The sequence below is a fragment of the Hoplias malabaricus genome, chromosome Y (genome assembly GCF_029633855.1).
Source record: "Hoplias malabaricus isolate fHopMal1 chromosome Y, fHopMal1.hap1, whole genome shotgun sequence".
Classification (NCBI taxonomy): Eukaryota; Metazoa; Chordata; class Actinopteri; order Characiformes; family Erythrinidae; genus Hoplias; species Hoplias malabaricus.
In genome coordinates, this window is record NC_089820.1 from 64,986,008 (window position 1) to 65,005,495 (window position 19,488).

Genomic DNA, 19,488 nt, shown 5'->3' on the forward strand with positions numbered 1-19,488 from the left:
AGGGAGAACACACCACACTCCTCACAGACAGTCACCCGGAGGAAACCCACGTAGACACAGAGAGAACACACCACACTCCTCACAGACAGTCACCCGGAGGAAACCCACGCAGACACAGAGAGAACACACCACACTCCTCACAGACAGTCACCCGGAGGAAACCCACGCAGACACAGAGAGAGAGAGTTGGACTGGAAATTATATACGGAAAACGAGTATATCTTGTATTGTATGGATATTGTTTTGTATTTTCTTAACCATGTCTTTTTTATTTTATGTTGCAATAGCTTTGCACTAGTTGCACTTTAATGTTGTGTATTGTTTTATGTAGCACCTTGGTCCTGGAGGAACGCTATATCGTTTCACTGTGTGCTGTAAACACTGTATACTGCTGAAATGACAATAAACTTCTTGAACTTGAGAGAACACACCACACTCCTCACAGACAGTCACCCGGAGAGGGAATCGAACCCACAACCTCCAGGTCCCCGGTGACTGCGACACCTACCTGCTGCGCCACCGTGCCACCCAAAGCAAAGACACAGACTGAGATTTATTCATTTGTAAATACTGAAACATATTCGTGACATGTGTTTTATTTGTGCATTAACATTTATGCATTTGTAAAGTATGTGAGACTAATCTCTCCATTGGCATGCATCATCATCTTTTCAGCTGAGCACTATAGAATACAAGAAACACTATATATAAGCAACATATAGAAACGAAATAGGCAAATCATTTTTCCTTCAATGCACTGCCCTTAAATCACCTTTGTATAATTCTTCATTTGGAACAAAGCAATATTATTTTTTGTGAATTCATAAATCTCCGAGATCATGGCTAATACTTTTACAAGGCGGGCAGTCCTTCTTGACATCTAAGGACTGATAGCAATTTTATTTACAAAATAAATCGCAATATATTCTAATATATTTGCCAAATTGAATTAACTGATTTACAAGGAACCATGGACTCTGGTGAGACCCCGGGGGGGGGGGGGGGGGGGGGGGGGCTTTCTGAACAGCGGCAAATCTGTCCGTGTTACTCCACATATAGAACACGCGAAATAATTGTCTTATATCAAGGAATTTACATTCCACCCTAGACGTCTTATTGTTGGGCCCTCTGTAGTACGGAGGGAGTAGGGGACTATTAGATAGACGTTCAGCCCTATCTTTAGCCAAAAGGCGCAAGGACTGTACCACTTTCGAGCAAAGGGGTGTATTTGTGTATTGCGAATGTTTAAAAAATATCATTTATTTCTATATTATGTCACTGTTGATGACATAAAAACACTTCGTAGTGCGATTTAATTGATTTGTGAGACGGGGTTGCTTTTAAAAACAGACAGATAATGTCAACATACTGCATCTGACGACTTGGGACGAGCCCAAAACGGGTCGTTTATAAGTACTGCAGTGTGCGTGTTTGCAGTGGGGCTGCGTTTTCTACTTTGGGGCTTGGAAGTGAATAGTCAGATTTATTTTCACAAGGAATCATGGCCTCTGGTGAGATTATATGTTACATTTTATTGGATAATGTCGTATTTCTGAAGTTACTAGTGTTATATGTAGTTTAAATATTGACGTTTTTTGTGACCTAAATAGCTGGCAGTTTAACGTTTGGTTTAGCTCCCACCAAAGACGTCGGACGTTTTCGAATGTATTTCAACGTATTATAGCCCATTTAATTTATCATTAGTGACCGGTAACCATGTTCATAAGATTTGACCACCAGTTAGAGGTTAAGACGAGAGTCAAAATACACCTCAAACCTGAAATTATCCCTAGTATCCTCTTCGCCTGTTTAGTGTTGATATTTCTCAGGTCCACCTTAAATGGTGCTGTAGTTTCAAAGGGCCACCCCAGCCGCCGGACTGTAGCCGCTATGCTGGTTAAGGTGGAAAGGAGAATTAACGTAGATAGCATTTTTAGCTGCAGTGTGTTCCTGATTTTCACCGCCATTTTCATTCGGCAGCGTGGTGTTAGCCGATATTGCTAACGCGGTAAAGCAATTTTTAGTCAAAGAACCCCTTAATCTTAGGTTCTGATTTGTTTTAATCCCATCCAGATGGTCCACCAAATACAGACATTTACCTAAGAGTAAAAATAACAGTTAGTGACAAACGGTACAACATTATCAGCACGTTATCTAGATTTTGAGAGCGTCACCTTCCTTCGTGTTTAATAAGTGCGGACCTAACAACTGGCTTTAATTCAGTTTTTTTTCAGTGTAAATGTTCTTTTGCTGGACTTTTGATAGCAACTGAAAATATTTAGTTTTTTTAAAGTCAGATAGACAGAATATAATCATCATTACGTAGCTTTTTAAAAGAGATATTTCAATATTCTTGGATTTAAATATGTAGGCTTATTTATTTTTCATACATGGGGTAAAATAGGGCTTTTGAAAGTCTAAATTAACAGCTCAATCGAATAGTGTTAGTCATGAGAATTTCTCCTGTAAACAACATGATCTGTGATTATAAAAGCTTGAACATGGCCTGTCAACAATGTGTTGTCAGGTGACAAGTCGTCGCTGGTAGTTTAATAAACCTTTTAATGAGAGATTTGTTTCAATTTAATTGTTTTTATTTAATATTGACTCTGCTGATTTTGTTGTTTTTATTTGTTTTTATTTTATTCTTATTGCAGATTCAGGCTATGGGCAGCCTGGAGCCCAGCAAAGGTCAGAAACTTTTTATTTTTATTATTTATTTATAATTTGTTTAATGGCAGTTTGAGACTGTTTTGCGATTTTTGTCTCTGCTGACTTCTGTTCTCTGTTTCTTCTTGCAGTTATGGATCCTATGGGGGGTCCCAAGAATATCAACAAAGTGGACAGGTAAGAAGAGTGAGCTATGAGCAAATTGTGGCACCTTTTAATGTATATTGTGCAGCTTAATATGAACCACTTTCTTTGTCATTCTTTAGAGCTATGGGCAAGGTAATGGCAGTGGTTCTTTTGGGGGACAGAGCTACGAAGGTTATGGGCAAACAGGTATATGTCATGACAAATGTTTTGAAGTCTCATAAAACTGATCAGGCCTAATAATGCCTCCTGTGTTTATTGTCTTCATATTTCTTTCTTTAAATTTTTAGAGGGTTTTGGGCAGTCATCCCAGGGTTTCCCCTCTACTGGCTATGGCCAGCAACAGCAAAGTTATGCTGGTTATGGCCAGCAAAGTACTGATTATTCATCAAGGTACGTTTTTGTATCCTGGTTTTGTAATTACTTTTTCCTTCCCCATATGAGGATGCATGTACTGTTTATGGTTTATATGGTCAGGTCCACTTCTGTTTCTCTCTAATGGCCATTTCTTTCTTTGTGAAGTTTTGGAGACAAATCCTATGGGCAACAGAGCTCTTATGGGCAGCAGTCTGAAGGAGGGTATGGCCAGCAGACTGGGAGCTCTTACAGTGGTTCTCAGGGAGGTTACGGAAGGCGGAATGAGGGTAATGCCATTTGGTTCCCACCACACACACACATTGTATGTTCATTGTAAACCCTTTAAATATTTAACTATTTACAGTACTTTTGAAAATGGGGTTTGCTTTACTGCCACCTCAGGGACAACAGAAAACAACACTTTGTGGGAATGTCTTGCCCTTCTTCGTAATGACACACACTGTATGTGAACTAAAATGAGTATGTGGTGCTAGAAATAAATGTTGTCAAGAACTTTTTAGGTAATTACCAGTTTCTAAAAATCAGTAAATGCAACACGCCATAGAAGTTGAGTTGGTTACAACTTTTCCATTTGTCTGCTGTTTCTCATGTAGCAAAATAAAGCTTGTTTGAAATCTTGAAAGTTATCCTTGTGCTGAACTGAAAGGTGATATTGTACGGTCTGCTTTTTCAACACCGGTGTTGTTTCTTCAGATGATGATAGCCGAAGGTATGGTGGAAGTGATGGTGACCGATCTGAAGGTGGATACAGAGGCAGAGGACGCGGTGGCTTTGATCGCGGTGGTTATGATCGTGGCGGCTATGATCGTGGAGGTTATGACCGAGGTGGAAGAGGAGGAGGAGGAGGACAATCCTTTGGTATGGGGTAAGTCCCAAAGTGTGCCCTCCTTGCAGGTACTCCTAGCCACTGCTAATTCTGTTTCATGGAAGTGCATGCATGCTCTCATTCATATTTCACACTTCTGGTCACACAGATAAGCCTTCATTTCACCCAGTTTGTCAGATGTGCTTGATCTAGCGAGTACAGTTCAGTCAAGGACATTTTTAGCATATGTCCACTGTGGTGATTCATGGTAAGCGAGGCAAGGTAACATTGGAATGGTATATGTTTCTGAGGAAGCAAAAGCCTTGATATTTGAAAAAAGGAAAAATGCTTGAAACGGCATAGGCACCCATATGGCGCTCCTGGACTGATGTTGAAATACCTCCTTAGTAAATAAAATTAATTACCTCAAGTATTTTAATGAGGTTTTCCATGTCTTAAGCTATCCAATTTATATAAGTGTGAAGGATTTTGTTTTATTATTTTTTAACAAACAAGCTCAAGCTTCTCCCTGAATGCTCAAAATTCAGATGTATAAGTCATATTCACATTTTAAGTGGGTTTTTTAATTATTATTATTTTTTTAATTTAATATTTTGTTCTGTCCTTTGGATCCACATCAGGATCAAATCTCTTGACCAAAGTTTGCACATTCTTCTGTCTGTCACTAAGCAGAGCTCTTCTCAAAGGCAAGAGAATAGTTAAATTTAATCTTAAAGGGGAGTTGCACCGATTTTTATTATTTTAACTAAATGATAAGATATAAGCAGTCCCTAAGTGTAGTTTAATGAAAGCTCAGTTCTAAAAGTATAAGGCCTTTCTCTACAACTGAGCTGTTCTAGTAGTGTTTACAGTTTCACACGCAATGCTTACAAACCCTGCTGTCTTCAGCTATTGTTAGCCAGCCTGCCCAAGAACCCAGGAACTGCACAGCACAACCAATGGAAACAAACTTTAACTGGGCTCAGGCGTCCAGACCTGTACAGAAAAGCATGGCATGGCTATGGTAACTGTTCAACCCTGCGGTGGAAAAGAGGCAGTTTGTTTGTAGTTGTAGGCTTTAGCCAAGCGGAACGCTTATCAACGTGGCTATAAAAGCAGACCGTTTGTAAATTTGTCAACGTTGCAAAGCTTTTTATATTAATTTTAATAACATGCATTTTTTAAATCTGTGGAATTCCCCTTTAACTGAATGGTCAGAGCTTGTCCTTATCCATTTGTTCTCAAATGACCCCATTATGTTAGTGATTCTTTGTCAGTCACCTCATTCAAGAAATAATCCATTAGACCGTTTAGCATGTCATGTCTCATGGCTGCCCTTACTATTCTTGCCAGAAAATCTCCCTGTGTTTGTTTTGGAGAAACTGTATCTGAATTGTAATGCCTCAGAAACCGGAGTTGAACGTTTCAGTCGCTCACCATGAAACGGTACAATTGAAGTATTGTATTTTTATTTTTCACATGGAGTCGTATGCTTTTGTGTTAACATGGTCTACATTTTATACTACAGGTATCAAAGTGAATGAAATTAAACTTGGACCTCAACTATTGGAGCACATATAAGCACTCAGTGGAAGAAAAAAACCAAAGTGCACTCAGCTTAGTGCTTCAGTTCATATGTAGATGTATCTAAATCTAAAATTCTGCTTTGAGAGAGCAGAGAGGGTATCCTCTGTGCTCTACTCTGTTTCGGCAATAATTCTGTAGTTCAGCTAATCATCAATCTCCCAAATTGGAACTTAATAGAGTCCAATATCTCAATTTTTAATTGAGGTGTAATATTGGCCCAGTTCTTTAGTCCATGTACATCATCTGGAGACTTTGTGCTTTGCAATACTGAACCATGACAGGATACAATGCACATAAGAGGGGAGCCTTGGGCTCCCAGGTTGCGACAAAGGAAAGCCATCATATCTTCCATTTTTCCTCTGCAGTGGTGGTGACCGTGGTGGCTACAAAAATTACGGTGGTAAGTGATGAGCATCAGAACTGTCTCAGTGGGATAAAGGAGAGAGGGAGATGAGAGAGGAAAAAAGAAAGCTTTAACTGACAAAGGGCAGTGAACTCTTGACAGCCACCTCTTTTTGGTGTGACAAACCCCCCCCCCCCCCCCCCCCAAAAAAAAGCCCCCTCCCTTATTGTTTAATAGGATTTTCTTTCTGGTAATGCTTTTGTTCGACTAAGATCCAGTGCCTCATTTTACTGATAATGGTATTGCATGAAGAGTTTTGTCCTAAAAACAAAAGCCGGTGTGGGGATGACAGCAGTGCCTATGGCGAAGAAGGGACACATGGTTTAGCTGAAGAATACTTGGTGGTTTTTTTTATACTAAATGCTCACAAGAACATTGGTGCTGGTTTTACAAGTCCATGACAAGTGATGCAAACCAAATCAGAAATAAACCTTTTGTAGCCGTAAAGTCCTGTATCTTTTGTAGCGTAACACTGTCAGTGCTAATGATATAAAGCTTTTGCCTGGGTTCGAAGCTTAAAATTTCTCATGGATTCCTCCTTCCTTTCCTGTCTTGCTGTTTTTCAGGATCAAGAGACTATCATCAGAAGGATGATTCAGGTAAGCATCAATACCCTTCGCGATATCCTTGGTGTCCGGTGGCCACTGAAGAACATGACCTGAGAGGCCCCTGCAGTAGGAAAAGTGATGAGTAATCAGTAGTAATATTTACTCAGACTTGATTTTTGTGCCTTTGCAGAAGAGCAAGATAACTCAGACAACAACACCATCTTTGTCCAAGGACTCGGAGAAGATGTGTCCACTCAGGAAGTTGGAGACTATTTCAAACAGATTGGGATCATTAAGGTAGATTTGTTCAGTTCAGCAGCTATATGCACTCTTTAATCTTACTACACTTACAGTAACATAGTTTACAAATAGTAAGTTATTTAACCATATGATGTCCAGAAAGGTGTTAATTTATTATTATTTTTTTAATGGATTAATTGGACCAGTTAACTTGTTTTTAAGCAAGCAAAGGCTATATGGACCCAAAAGGGTTTTTTTGGGGGGTGGGGTGGCTGACCCAAAAGTATATGTAGCCCTCAAGTATGTTATACCTTTTCCTTATAGGTGAATAAGAAGACAGGAAAACCAATGATCAACCTCTACACTGACAAAGCCACTGGCAGACTGAAGGGAGAAGCTACAGTCTCATTTGATGACCCTCCTTCTGCCAAAGCTGCAATTGACTGGTTTGATGGTAAGTTTTCTTCTGCTTGACCAGGGCATGTTTCTCACAGGCCACCAGGGTTTTTAAATTATTAAAAATTATTCCTTTGTGTTCTCCAGGAAAAGAGTTTAATGGTAAACCCATTAAAGTGTCATTCGCTACAAGAAGGGCTGAATTCACCCAGAGAGGAGGTGGTGGTGGTGGTGGCGGCGGCGGCGGCGGCAGAGGACGTGGAGGCAAGTTATTTTGAGCTTTTAATACTGCGACTGTGCAATAAATTTTTAGCTTAATGGTTGTGCCATAATTCACTTTATTTACTATTTAAAGGCTTCAGAGGCAGAGGTGGCTTTGGTGGGGGTCCTAACTTTGATGTCAAAGGAGGAGATTGGCCTTGTCCAAACAGGTGAGCTTCGTACTGAAACACGGTCGAGTCCTCACAAGGGTCTGCAGGCGTTCTTGAATACATTTTTTAAAAAAAACGCACAATACAAAAATGACAGACTGCGGGAATGCGCCTGTTCTTGTGTTTTTATATACCTGAATTCATTTTTGTTATTCATTTATTGTCCTTCACTCCCACTTCCATAAGCTCTCATGTTTATTTTAACCAGCTTTTCCAGGATACTCTGGCTCAGGATTTAGTCTGTCATATCCCATGGCACAGCAGGTGTCACTAGTGAGAACGGTTCAATGAACCTTTGGGCTGTGAAGCCCTATTGTGTTGTTTTTGCCATCACTACCAGAGTGGTTGTCATGGTTACAGATGAAACAAATGAGTGAGAAGATTGTGGCTGAATAGATCGCTGTGTTCATACTGGAGCACAAGCTCATAAAACAAGAAACAGACTATAAAATATTAAAGGGCAGTGCTTAAAAATGTCTTAATGAGCAACACTCAGAAGCAGAGCCTCAAACACCTCCAGTGACCTACAGAAACACTTCTGTGCTTAATTGTTGTTTAGTTGCAGTGCTTGGAGCTTCCTCTTCCTGTGTCTCGTGATTTAAGTGTTAAGTGTCAGACTTGGTGTGAAGGTTCCACTACATTTGTGCGTTTTTTTTTTTTTTTTTAATAGGCCTTTAGTTCTTTAACAGTGCCTTGAGTCTAGCTGTAGAGGACTTTAATTGTTTGGGTGGAGAGCCTGCTATAGTTTTGTTTTTACTGTGCCTTAAACATAAGTGTTTTGACTTCAGTGCTGTTGCATCAGAAGGGTAACAGTGAATATAGGTGTTGACATAAATTGCGTGTGTATATTAAACGTACTAATATTGGGTTCTGTTTCTTATTTACAGCTCTTGTGGCAACATGAACTTTGCGCGAAGATATGAATGCAACAAATGTGGGGCACCGAAACCAGGAGACAGTTTTGGAGGAGGTTAGTGGACAGGACAAGGAAACGTTGTTTGCTTAAGTACTTCCATTTTGGGCTGCTTTTTACTTTTACAACACTACATTATGAAATTCCACCATTACTTTTCGGTTTGCGTGAGTGAAACTGTATCGTGTCTGAGCAAATCTCCCTGCTCCGCATCACTCCAAGTGGCAGAGTGGCTTCATTGCTCGGAGACAATACAGTTTAGAACATGAATGAATGAGACTAGGTAACTACTGTCAGTTCTTAGAACTGTTTTATGAATTAATAAATTGATTTGTACCATTAAGTATTTCTGTATTTGAGTCATCAGTAACTACTATTCGTTCATGTTTATGGATCTGTAGATGTCACAAATCGCTCATTGATTGTGTTGGAGATTTATTAAACACAATAAATGAAGGCAGGTTAAAACTGGACAAGACAAACAAGTCTAGAGGACAAAACCGAATATCACACAAGTCAGGAAAACAAAACCACAGCCTGTTTTAAGAAGCAGGTGTCTCAGAATTGTTGAGATCACTCAGACTCTACTCTGCAACTATGTAGAGCTTAAAGAAACACTAATACTTTCACTGTAAAATTACAGCCTTAAAATCGTTGTGATGCTTCACTGACCTGTAATATTGAGAACAGAGCCTCTGTCATTGCTACTCTCAACTCAGCACTGCCGAAACTGCACTAACTTTTGGACTTCCTCTCCCTACCAATTTCAGTACAGTGCTGTAAAAGTTAACTGCACTAGGGGGAGCCCAGGAGCAGGAAAAGAAGCCCGATCTTGCCTAGTGTTCTAAATGAGTTTTAAAAAAAGTGTCCTATACTCTTTCAATACTTGAGCTCATTTGAAGGTAAATGCTTTTGTTCAAGTGGTGATCTACGAGGACATTTACTGGAGTAATATTTTACCTTGAGTAGCTGTACTTTAACTCAGGCACATGGTTTGTGTGTTTTGTTCACCACTGCCTGCAGTGGGTGCACTCTTCTGTCAGTGTAGCCTTTGTTTTGAAGGGAGCACTGTGTGGTAATAAGTTGCTATGTTGTTGTGTTCTACGAGTAGTAATGAAGTGAACTGGCCTGTTCTGCTGCTCTGATCTGAAAGAGTTACACACCCAAGTGGCCTGTGAAAGAGCTGGTGACTTCTGCTTTCTTTAAAAATTCATCAAAGGAAACTGCTTTTAGTGTGTAATATTATTTCAAAGCGCTCTGTAGAATTGGATTAAACATGTCACTGCAAAACGACGTGCTTTTCTTCAGGAACCACAGATCAGTCCAGTTCTCAGTTTCACTGTAAATGTATGATTTTGTAAAAAATCTCCGTCCTGAATTCTGATCAGTGCTCTACTGTTGGAGAAAGTAGATGTTAACTTGATTGCTTTAGTGGCGTCAAAGCCAGTCTTGAATGGGTTTGTGGTTTTTATATTTGCTCAGGTTTTATGATTCTGTTATTTGCTGTGACTTAAATGCTTGATCACTTTTAGATTGTGGTTTTAAACACTCATCTGTTCCTTTAGATCGTGGAGGTAGAGGAGGTTATGGCGGGGACCGCGGTGGATTCCGAGGAGGAAGAGGGGGTTTCAGAGGTGGGGACCGTGGAGGCTATGGCGGTGGTGGAGACCGTGGAGGTGGTGGATACAAGATGGGAGGAAGGTAAGGACTTGAATAATGTGCTGAGACGCTCCGTTACCTTGTGTTTAATTTGTCTATCATTTGGGCCACCATTTTAGTCATAACCAAGGGGCTCTCGAGGCACAGTGATCTGAGCGTTGGCCAGATCTCCACCTGGGGCCATAAGAACATTGTTGTCCTCTGGTTGGTCGGACTGGCCTCTTTCTCATCCCTGTCCATGATTTGCTTTCTGGGTTGGACAGTGTGTTTTCAGATGTTCTTTGTTATCAGCAGTTCACAAAGATGCAGTGGGTCAGCCTCATGTCTTGGAGGAAGCTGGTTTCACTGATTGATCGGGGGATGAATAGATGTGTAATTGAAAGGTCTCACCTTTTTTAAACCTCACCCTGCTTCTGTTTCCAGAGGAGGAGATCACAGAGAAGAGAGAAGAGCCCGGCCGTACTAAAGAAAACAGTGAAGACATCATTGCAACTTAAGAAGTGGGGAAGGGCAGGGGGGGGTCTGACGTGGGGGGGGGGGTGATAAAAGGAACAGGAGAGGTCCATTTTCCACAGTCTGCATACTGTTTCTGCCACAGCGTCCTATGTACTGCTTCCAGTGGCTCTTTCTGCTCTGAAGCATCAATGTGAATCTACTGTCTGTGGACTGGGGCTGAGAATCGAGGGGGGGGTGGGTTCTAGAGGTGATTATTTTTGTTACTCCCTTTTAATTTTCTGGACTTGTAGAATTCACATTTTAGTGTGTTAGACTTGTCAGACTTCATATCATTGTTTTGTAAGATTGAAATGAACTGTTTTACATGGGTTTTTCTTTTTGCAAATGATATTAAACATTGTTCCGATCTTAACGCCTGCCTCTAGGTTTTTCTTCCTTGGGAAGGGGGGAGGGGGTTCTGACTTTTAAACCACCTGTTGGATGCAGGGAAGGTGATGTCTTGGCTCTTGAACATGAAGTTTGATGTTTAGAGAGGTAAATCCAAGGTCCCTCACTTTTCCATCATCACAATGACAACTACCTCTTACATTGAATGCCTACTTTAATTCTGTCAGACGTTTGTGTTTTTGCAGAGATTTTTTTTGTTCCATTTTTCTTTTCACCCTCTGTGTGGGTTCAGATTTTCCACTTCAAATTGGTTGAATACTTTTCAAGATTTTATTTTATTTAATATGTATACACACATGTGCAGCTGTAACATCTGAGTCTTGTCACCAGGTGGCGTTCAATCCCCAGCTAATTTATTGCTAGGCTTAATGCAGTTGTATGAATGAGTATTTTAAATGATTAAATGGTCAGTGTTGCTCCAAATGGTTTGAACACATCGCCTTAGAGTAAAGTAAACATGGCACTTGGTGTTTTAGAAAGTGGGAGGTCCTTGATGTGTCCCCACCCTATGTTGTGATCCTATAACAGGCCATAATTAATAATGAAGTGTTAGAGGGTTGAAAAATGTGGATATTTGGTTCCTTCTGTAATCTCTCTCTCACACACACTCTGGGAGTAAGCCTGTACCAGTGACCCGAGGAGAGGTCCCAACCCAGGACCCTGAGGCCCTGCAGCTTCAATATCAAAATTAAAAGCGTGAAATATTTTACACTACCTGAAATTACATTTGAAACAGAGCTACAGTATTGCAGATGAATCCAAGAGCAAAACCTGTATAAACCGATTCTTCATGGGTTTAAAGCTTGCTTCAGTTGGAAGATGTTCATGCTGACGGTCCCGCCCGTGTCCTTCAGGAGGCGGTTCCTCTGTCAGACCTCCAGCTGAAAGAGAAGCTCTGGCTGTAGTCATGAGAAGACACAGGAGGAGGAGCAGCAGCGGTGTGTGTTCAGTGCTGAATGGAAAACCCTCTGAGTGAATGCCTTCAGCTGTGTGATGGCTCAGGACTCTCCATTCCACCTTAAATCCGAGACTCTCAGGTTCCTCTTCTCTCTGTCTGTGCTTCTGATCACAGCTGGATGTTCTCCACTCACAGACCACCACCTTCAGACTGCAGATGTGGAGGTGAGCATCAGATTAACGAACATGGGTGTTAACAGCTTGGCTGCTGGGAAAGAGCAAAAGCACTTTGTAGTTCTATATTCACAGCCTATAGTCCTTTTGTTGCTCTGCATGCTTTTTTAGGCCACTTGTTTTTCAGCGCTCAGGACCCCCACAGAGCAGGTGTGATGTGGTGGTGGATTATCCTCAGCGCTGCAGTGACACTGACGTGGTGGTGGTGTGTTAGTGTGTGTTGTGCTGGTGTAGAGTGGATCAGACACAGCAGTGCCGCTGGAGTTTTTAATCCTAATCAGTGTCACTGTTGGACTGAAAATAGCTCTTCAAACAAAAGTATTCAGCTTAATGTCCTGTTTTCTTTTGCCTTGGGATCTTCCCTCCAATCCTCTTCACAGCTGTGATCATCCAGAGCATGTGTAGGGTTCATGGCCAGGAGCAAATTCTCCAGCTACCTTCTTTTTCCCTTCTTTGCTTTGCATGTTTGGATGCTCTACTCCATCCCCAAGTCTGTTAGGCATGGAGCGGAAAAAAGACTGTTCTGCTCATAAAAGAAGTTAGAGAAAGTCTTAACGTATTGTTTCTGGGTGTTTTATGGGTTGGGAGCCTGGGGGGGTTGGATTTTCCCCATGGAAATAAGCTAGCTTTTTATGCTACTCATTATACCTTAGGATATCTGCACTGATACAACAGCTGGACCCTCCTGTGAATATCTTTATATATAACTAACATTATTTGCCTATTGTTTTTAGGTGAAATCATGAAGATGTTTGACCCGTGTACGGCTTCCTAGTCCACAGTTGTAGCCACTCTGCAATTCCTTTGAAGTGAAGGGTATTGATGTAAAGGGAGTGTGTCCCCAGTTTGCTGTAATAACATGCTGGTAGTAACCAGGTAACCATTAGGAAGGTCAGGTTCTGTGCTCATGTGCTGCTGCTCCAGAGCGTCCCCTTTCATTTCATGCTTTTCTGTGGATATTACACAAGTGGTGCATGCATTACTGAGTGTGTGTGTAAACAACGGATTCACCTTTAAGCCATTACAACTTACAGTAACTGATTAATTCATTTAGTCATTCGTTCATTCCTGATGGGTCAAGAGCCTACCCAGAAACACTAGGTGCCACACAAACACACCACACTAACACAGTCAAACCAAACCCATGCAGATACAGGGAGAACACCCTTGAGTTAAATATATGAGCGGCTTATTTTGTGTGTGTTAATTTATAGCACCGCAGTGAGTTAACACGTTTTATTTTCTTGTGCAGGGATTTCTGGAGCGGTTTGGCTACCTGCACGAGGAGGAGCACAAACACAGCACAACTGAAGTAAAGTCAGCTGTCAGGTAACACCTTTATTTCTATCGTTACACGTATATAGCGCCTTTCTAGACACCCAAGGACACTTTACAATCCACACACTGCTCAGAACACTCAATCCACACACACACTGGTGAGAAGCGGCAGCCAAACGCACACAGCGTACTCTCGACCAGGAACGACCGCCCACCTGGAGGACTGCATCGGGCACTAGGATTTCACCCAGGACAGAGCGCCAATCCATATCTGGACTCACACACATTCACTCATTCACCAGGACAGTTATTAGACAGAAGCCCATTTACCTACCCTCCATGTGTTTGGACTGTGGGAGGAAACCGGAGCCCCCGGAGGAAACCCACGCAGACACAGGGAGAACACACCACACTCCTCACAGACAGTCACCCGGAGGAAACCCACGCAGACACAGGGAGAACACACCACACTCCTCACAGACAGTCACCCGGAGGAAACCCACGCAGACACAGGGAGAACACACCACACTCCTCACAGACAGTCACCCGGAGGAAACCTACGCAGACACAGGGAGAACACACCACACTCCTCACAGACAGTCACCCGGAGGAAACCCACGCAGACACAGGGAGAACACACCACACTCCTCACAGACAGTCACCCGGAGGAAACCCACGCAGACACAGAGAGAACACACCACACTCCTCACAGACAGTCACCCGGAGGAAACCCACGCAGACACAGGGAGAACACACCACACTCCTCACAGACAGTCACCCGGAGGAAACCTACACAGACACAGGGAGAACATGGAAACTCCACCCAGATGGGACTTGAACCCAAGATCCCAGCGCTGGGAGGTGAACGTGCTCACCACTAAGCCACCGTGCCATCCAAGCGGGGAACTCCCATCCAGAACAGCGACGTCAATCACTTAATCTCCCACTGTGGTCACTCCTTGCATTAACATTGTCCCAATCTTCAAACAAACTGAAGGAAGATTCATTTAGTCCAGCTTCACAGACAACAGACACATTTACATATGTCCGTCTCCTCTGTACCACTCTGAAGAGATGGAGCTCCATCCATGATCTGGAACGAGTCACCAGCACCTGGCCTCACTAATGCTAATGTGGTTTAACGCCATCAAATCCTCACAGATGTTTCCCATCTTCAAGTATAAAGCCTACCTAGAAGTTGTTGGGTCCGTCAAAAGGAGCGAACACATTGTTAGTACTTCTGATGTCAGAGGGAGTGTTTACAAACTCATGAGCTGAGATTATTTAGAGGAAGGCAGGCGCACTTCCACGACTGAAATGAAAAGTAAACAGAGGAGTCCATTTCCCCGCTTTACTGTCTGTGTGTGGGTTTATGTTGTAATCTAATGAGTATTATTTGTACTGGAAGTTGTGCGATAAGCTGCAGCAGAGCAGTCCATAGGGGGAGGCCATTCATCCACTGCCTCAGCTCAGAAGAGACCCCCACACCCCACTTCTTACACTGTTGTGAAATCATATGGTCTTGTTTAGCGTGCTGCATTTGCTTTAAGATTAGATCAGAACCAGTCTGAACTGTGCGCACAAGGATCTCAGCGTGCATGCTTGTGTTTACATTACTCTTTTTCAACAGGTTCTCCACAGTCGACTGATTTAATCTGTGGTTTATTAGCAGTGTGTAATATTTAATAAACCATCTTAATCTATTAAGATTGGAGTATTACTATTTCTCTTGACATTTCTCTATAATTCAATGGTCCACTGCACTGATAGGAACCAGGGCTCTCAACATGTACAACACAGACTTAGCTTAGGTTTCATGTTGCTGAAGATAAGTCTTTGTAAATCTTGCATGTTCTCCTACACCACGAAAAGATTCTGTAATTATCCAGTACCTGACAGAATGTGGTTTTGTTCCAGTAGATACTTGTATAAAGGTTTAATTCTGATCTGAAGGGAGTTTCAGTGGCTGTCCCACCTGCCTGTAACTGGAAAGCTGGACAGTGCCACACTGGTGAAGATGGCCTCGCCACGCTGTGGGGTGAAGGACAGCGGCAGCCATGACGCCTGGGCACAGAGAGTCAACTCAGTTTTTACTGGATACGGTCGGCAGCACCTTCGCAGGAAGCGCTACACTCGGCCAGGTCAGTCGGGATTTAGGTTTCCTGTAAAAATAACTGTTCAAAAACACACAACACTGGATCACAGCCTTCGGGTTATATACCCGTCTAGCCCATGTTTGGCTTTGGGCCTGGGGACACTAAGCTCATGTGCAGCTGCTCCATAGCATCCCATTTGATTGGTCAGTGTGTTGAATCACAAATAACACACACAAAAAAATGGGGCTCTAATGAGCAGAACTGGGAAATATTATTACTATTACTATATACTATTAGAATCAAAGGTTTTTATTTCCTGCTTTTATTTCTGACGGATAAATCAGCGACTTTGTTTCGTAGTTACTGAAGTAGCCTGAAGATAGAATAATCCTTGGGTTTTGTGAAGTTATGAAAGTCATTCCGATGCAGGCTCCTCCATCACTAGCTCTGAAGACGTGCTCTAAACACGGGGCAGGGTGGGGCCCATTGTAAAAGCTGATGACTAACATTACAGTGAGGAGTAATTACTACCCGCACAAAGAACACACTCCCAGTACCTGCGGGGCTCAACACACACGGAGAGATGGAGAGAGAGAAACAGAGAGAGAGAGGAATTTCAAGGACAGATACTCGTCCTCACAAAACATCTCTGTTAAGTCTGACAGCCTTTATAACTAGTGATTCTGCTGCGATACAATGCAGCTATTGCAGACATTCAGTTGTGCATGCACAGCTTATATAATCTCTGTAGAAATGCATGAAATTGAATGAGCCTATGGCAACCATGCCCTGTGCCAAGTGCAGGATGGACTTTTATAAAAAAGGCACTGGGCTGTGGAGCAGTGTGACTAGGTCATATAAAGTATGTTCTCTGGAGTGATGGAGTGTTGATTGTGATCCAGAACTAATCAGCCAACATGAGCACATGATTTCACTGATGCTAAATGCACTCAAAACTCTCCTGCGTACAGCGTTAAGCCCTTCCAGAAGAGTAGGATGTGTTACTGGAGTCGAGCTATGAATTTGGAGACATGAGGAGCACAAACTGCTCTAAATCTTACATCATGCTTTTTGTGGTGAAGCTTTAGCAGTTTTAGGTTGCAGTTTGACAAGCCAATGTTGCTACTGTCCACAGACCAGTAACGCCATGGTTTCAGGAGTGAACCCAGCAGTCAGACTAGCACCGTACACTCAGGGGTAAACAGTGAAAACTGTAAATTCCACCCTGTCACTCTGGGATTTGTAATAGAGCAGGAATGCAGCTCAAGCGGCTTGAGTTTGTTCGTCTTCGTGTCAGTACCTGATAACAACCATCTGTTTTCACCGCACAACAAAGCTTACAACATCCGAGAAACTGTCCATACACCCATGAACAGTTAGCTGCATTTAAAATTAGAGCCATCTCTTATGTTTGGGTTATGGCACTGTGTATTACACGGGAGATATAGCTCTAGAGAAGTATGAGTTCGGCATTGGTCTCTTTGCTGATTCTTAGCAGAGAGGTTGTGCCAGCATTTTTTAATCTATGCTCAGAAAATTCCTCAGAATCCACTGCTTAAGAATAAACTATTTGCTCATTCACCTCTGCAATAGTGGTTAAATATATACACACACACACACACACACACACACACACGCACACATTTATGGAAACATGCTTCTTTGTACCTTGTTACCACCAACAATGGCGATCAGCTGGAGTAGCTTTTACAATCCAGAACTAATCATGTGACATCTGTACCTGACCTCACTAAGGGTCTAGTCGCCGAGTGTCATCAAATCCTCAAAGAAACCTTCCATTTGTTATAAGTACTTCTCAGAACAATAGGATGTTGTAGCTACACAGCTGCAGGATCTTAGGGTCTTGTGTGGGATACTCTTCTTGTTTCAAGCATAGTCTGTAAGGAGTGTGGTGTGTTCTCCCTGTGTCTGCGTGGGTTTCCTCCGGGTGATTGTCTGTGAGGAGTGTGGTGTGTTCTCCATGTGTCTGCGTGGGTTTCCTCCAGGTGACTGTCTGTGAGGAGTGTGGTGTGTTCTCCATGTGTCTGCGTGGGTTTCCTCCGGGTGATTGTCTGTGAGGAGTGTGGTGTGTTCTCCATGTGTCTGCGTGGGTTTCCTCCAGGTGACTGTCTGTGAGGAGTGTGGTGTGTTCTCCATGTGTCTGCGTGGGTTTCCTCCGGGTGACTGTCTGTAAGGAGTGTGGTGTGTTCTCCCTGTGTCTGCGTGGGTTTCCTCCGGGTGACTGTCTATGAGGAGTGTGGTGTGTTCTCTTGGTGTCTGCGTGGGTTTCCTCCAGGTGACTGTCGGTGAGGAGTGTGGTGTGTTCTCCCTGTGTCTGCGTGGGTTTCCTCCGGGTGACTGTCTGTGAGGAGTGTGGTGTGTTCTCCCTGTGTCTGCGTGGGTTTCCTCCGGGTGGGTGACTGTGAGGAGTGTGGTGTGTTCTCTCTGTGTCTGCGTGGGTTTCCTCCGGGTGACTGTCTGTGAGGAGAGTGGTGTGTTCTCCCTGTGTCTGCGTGGGTTTCCTCCGGGTGACTGTCTGTAAGGAGTGTGGTGTGTTCTCTCTGTGTCTGCGTGGGTTTCCTCCGGGTGATTGTCTGTGAGGAGTGTGGTGTGTTCTCCATGTGTCTGCGTGGGTTTCCTCCGGGTGACTGTCTGTGAGGAGTGTGGTGTGTTCTCCATGTGTCTGCGTGGGTTTCCTCCGGGTGACTGTCTGTAAGGAGTGTGGTGTGTTCTCTCTGTGTCTGCGTGGGTTTCCTCCGGGTGATTGTCTGTGAGGAGTGTGGTGTGTTCTCCATGTGTCTGCGTGGGTTTCCTCCAGGTGACTGTCTGTGAGGAGTGTGGTGTGTTCTCCATGTGTCTGCGTGGGTTTCCTCCGGGTGACTGTCTGTAAGGAGTGTGGTGTGTTCTCCCTGTGTCTGCGTGGGTTTCCTCCGGGTGACTGTCTATGAGGAGTGTGGTGTGTTCTCTTGGTGTCTGCGTGGGTTTCCTCCAGGTGACTGTCGGTGAGGAGTGTGGTGTGTTCTCCCTGTGTCTGCGTGGGTTTCCTCCGGGTGACTGTCTGTGAGGAGTGTGGTGTGTTCTCCCTGTGTCTGCGTGGGTTTCCTCCGGGTGGGTGACTGTGAGGAGTGTGGTGTGTTCTCCATGTGTCTGCGTGGGTTTCCTCCGGGTGACTGTCTGTAAGGAGTGTGGTGTGTTCTCTCTGTGTCTGCGTGGGTTTCCTCCGGGTGATTGTCTGTGAGGAGTGTGGTGTGTTCTCCATGTGTCTGCGTGGGTTTCCTCCAGGTGACTGTCTGTGAGGAGTGTGGTGTGTTCTCCATGTGTCTGCGTGGGTTTCCTCCGGGTGACTGTCTGTAAGGAGTGTGGTGTGTTCTCCCTGTGTCTGCGTGGGTTTCCTCCGGGTGACTGTCTATGAGGAGTGTGGTGTGTTCTCTTGGTGTCTGCGTGGGTTTCCTCCAGGTGACTGTCGGTGAGGAGTGTGGTGTGTTCTCCCTGTGTCTGCGTGGGTTTCCTCCGGGTGACTGTCTGTGAGGAGTGTGGTGTGTTCTCCCTGTGTCTGCGTGGGTTTCCTCCGGGTGGGTGACTGTGAGGAGTGTGGTGTGTTCTCTCTGTGTCTGCGTGGGTTTCCTCCGGGTGACTGTCTGTGAGGAGAGTGGTGTGTTCTCCCTGTGTCTGCGTGGGTTTCCTCCGGGTGACTGTCTGTGAGGAGTGTGGTGTGTTCTCCCTGTGTCTGCGTGGGTTTCCTCCGGGTGACGGTTTGTAAGGAGTGTGGTGTGTTCTCTCTGTGTCTGCGTGGGTTTCCTCCGGGTGACTGTCTGTGAGGAGTGTGGTGTGTTCTCTCTGTGTCTGCGTGGGTTTCCTCCGGGTGACTGTCTGTGAGGAGTGTGGTGTGTTCTCGCTGTGTCCGTG

General features: G+C 43.7%; 2 protein-coding genes across 3 annotated transcripts in view; both read left to right on the plus strand.

Moving 5' to 3' along the window:
* Window positions 1-1,388: 1,388 nt before the first annotated feature.
* LOC136679516 (RNA-binding protein FUS-like) lies at window positions 1,389-11,001 on the plus strand. The gene is made up of 16 exons (XM_066658097.1): window positions 1,389-1,511; window positions 2,658-2,691; window positions 2,802-2,847; window positions 2,937-3,003; window positions 3,105-3,207; window positions 3,337-3,458; window positions 3,886-4,057; window positions 5,950-5,984; window positions 6,554-6,586; window positions 6,726-6,832; window positions 7,100-7,229; window positions 7,319-7,435; window positions 7,527-7,602; window positions 8,490-8,572; window positions 10,081-10,216; window positions 10,598-11,001. Exons 1-16 carry the CDS (start codon window positions 1,502-1,504, stop codon window positions 10,638-10,640), a joined length of 1,314 nt encoding a protein of 437 aa, XP_066514194.1. The 5' UTR covers window positions 1,389-1,501; the 3' UTR covers window positions 10,641-11,001.
* A 1,007-nt stretch (window positions 11,002-12,008) lies between these two features.
* The window catches only part of LOC136678983 (matrix metalloproteinase-28-like), a 22,878-nt gene continuing 15,398 nt past the window's right edge, over window positions 12,009-19,488 (plus strand). For both annotated transcript variants that reach the window (XM_066657209.1, XM_066657210.1), the window contains exons 1-3: window positions 12,009-12,199; window positions 13,461-13,537; window positions 15,440-15,627. In XM_066657209.1, the coding sequence (XP_066513306.1) occupies window positions 12,071-12,199; window positions 13,461-13,537; window positions 15,440-15,627 (394 nt within the window). In that variant the 5' untranslated portion in view covers window positions 12,009-12,070. The remainder of the gene's footprint in view (window positions 12,200-13,460; window positions 13,538-15,439; window positions 15,628-19,488) is intronic.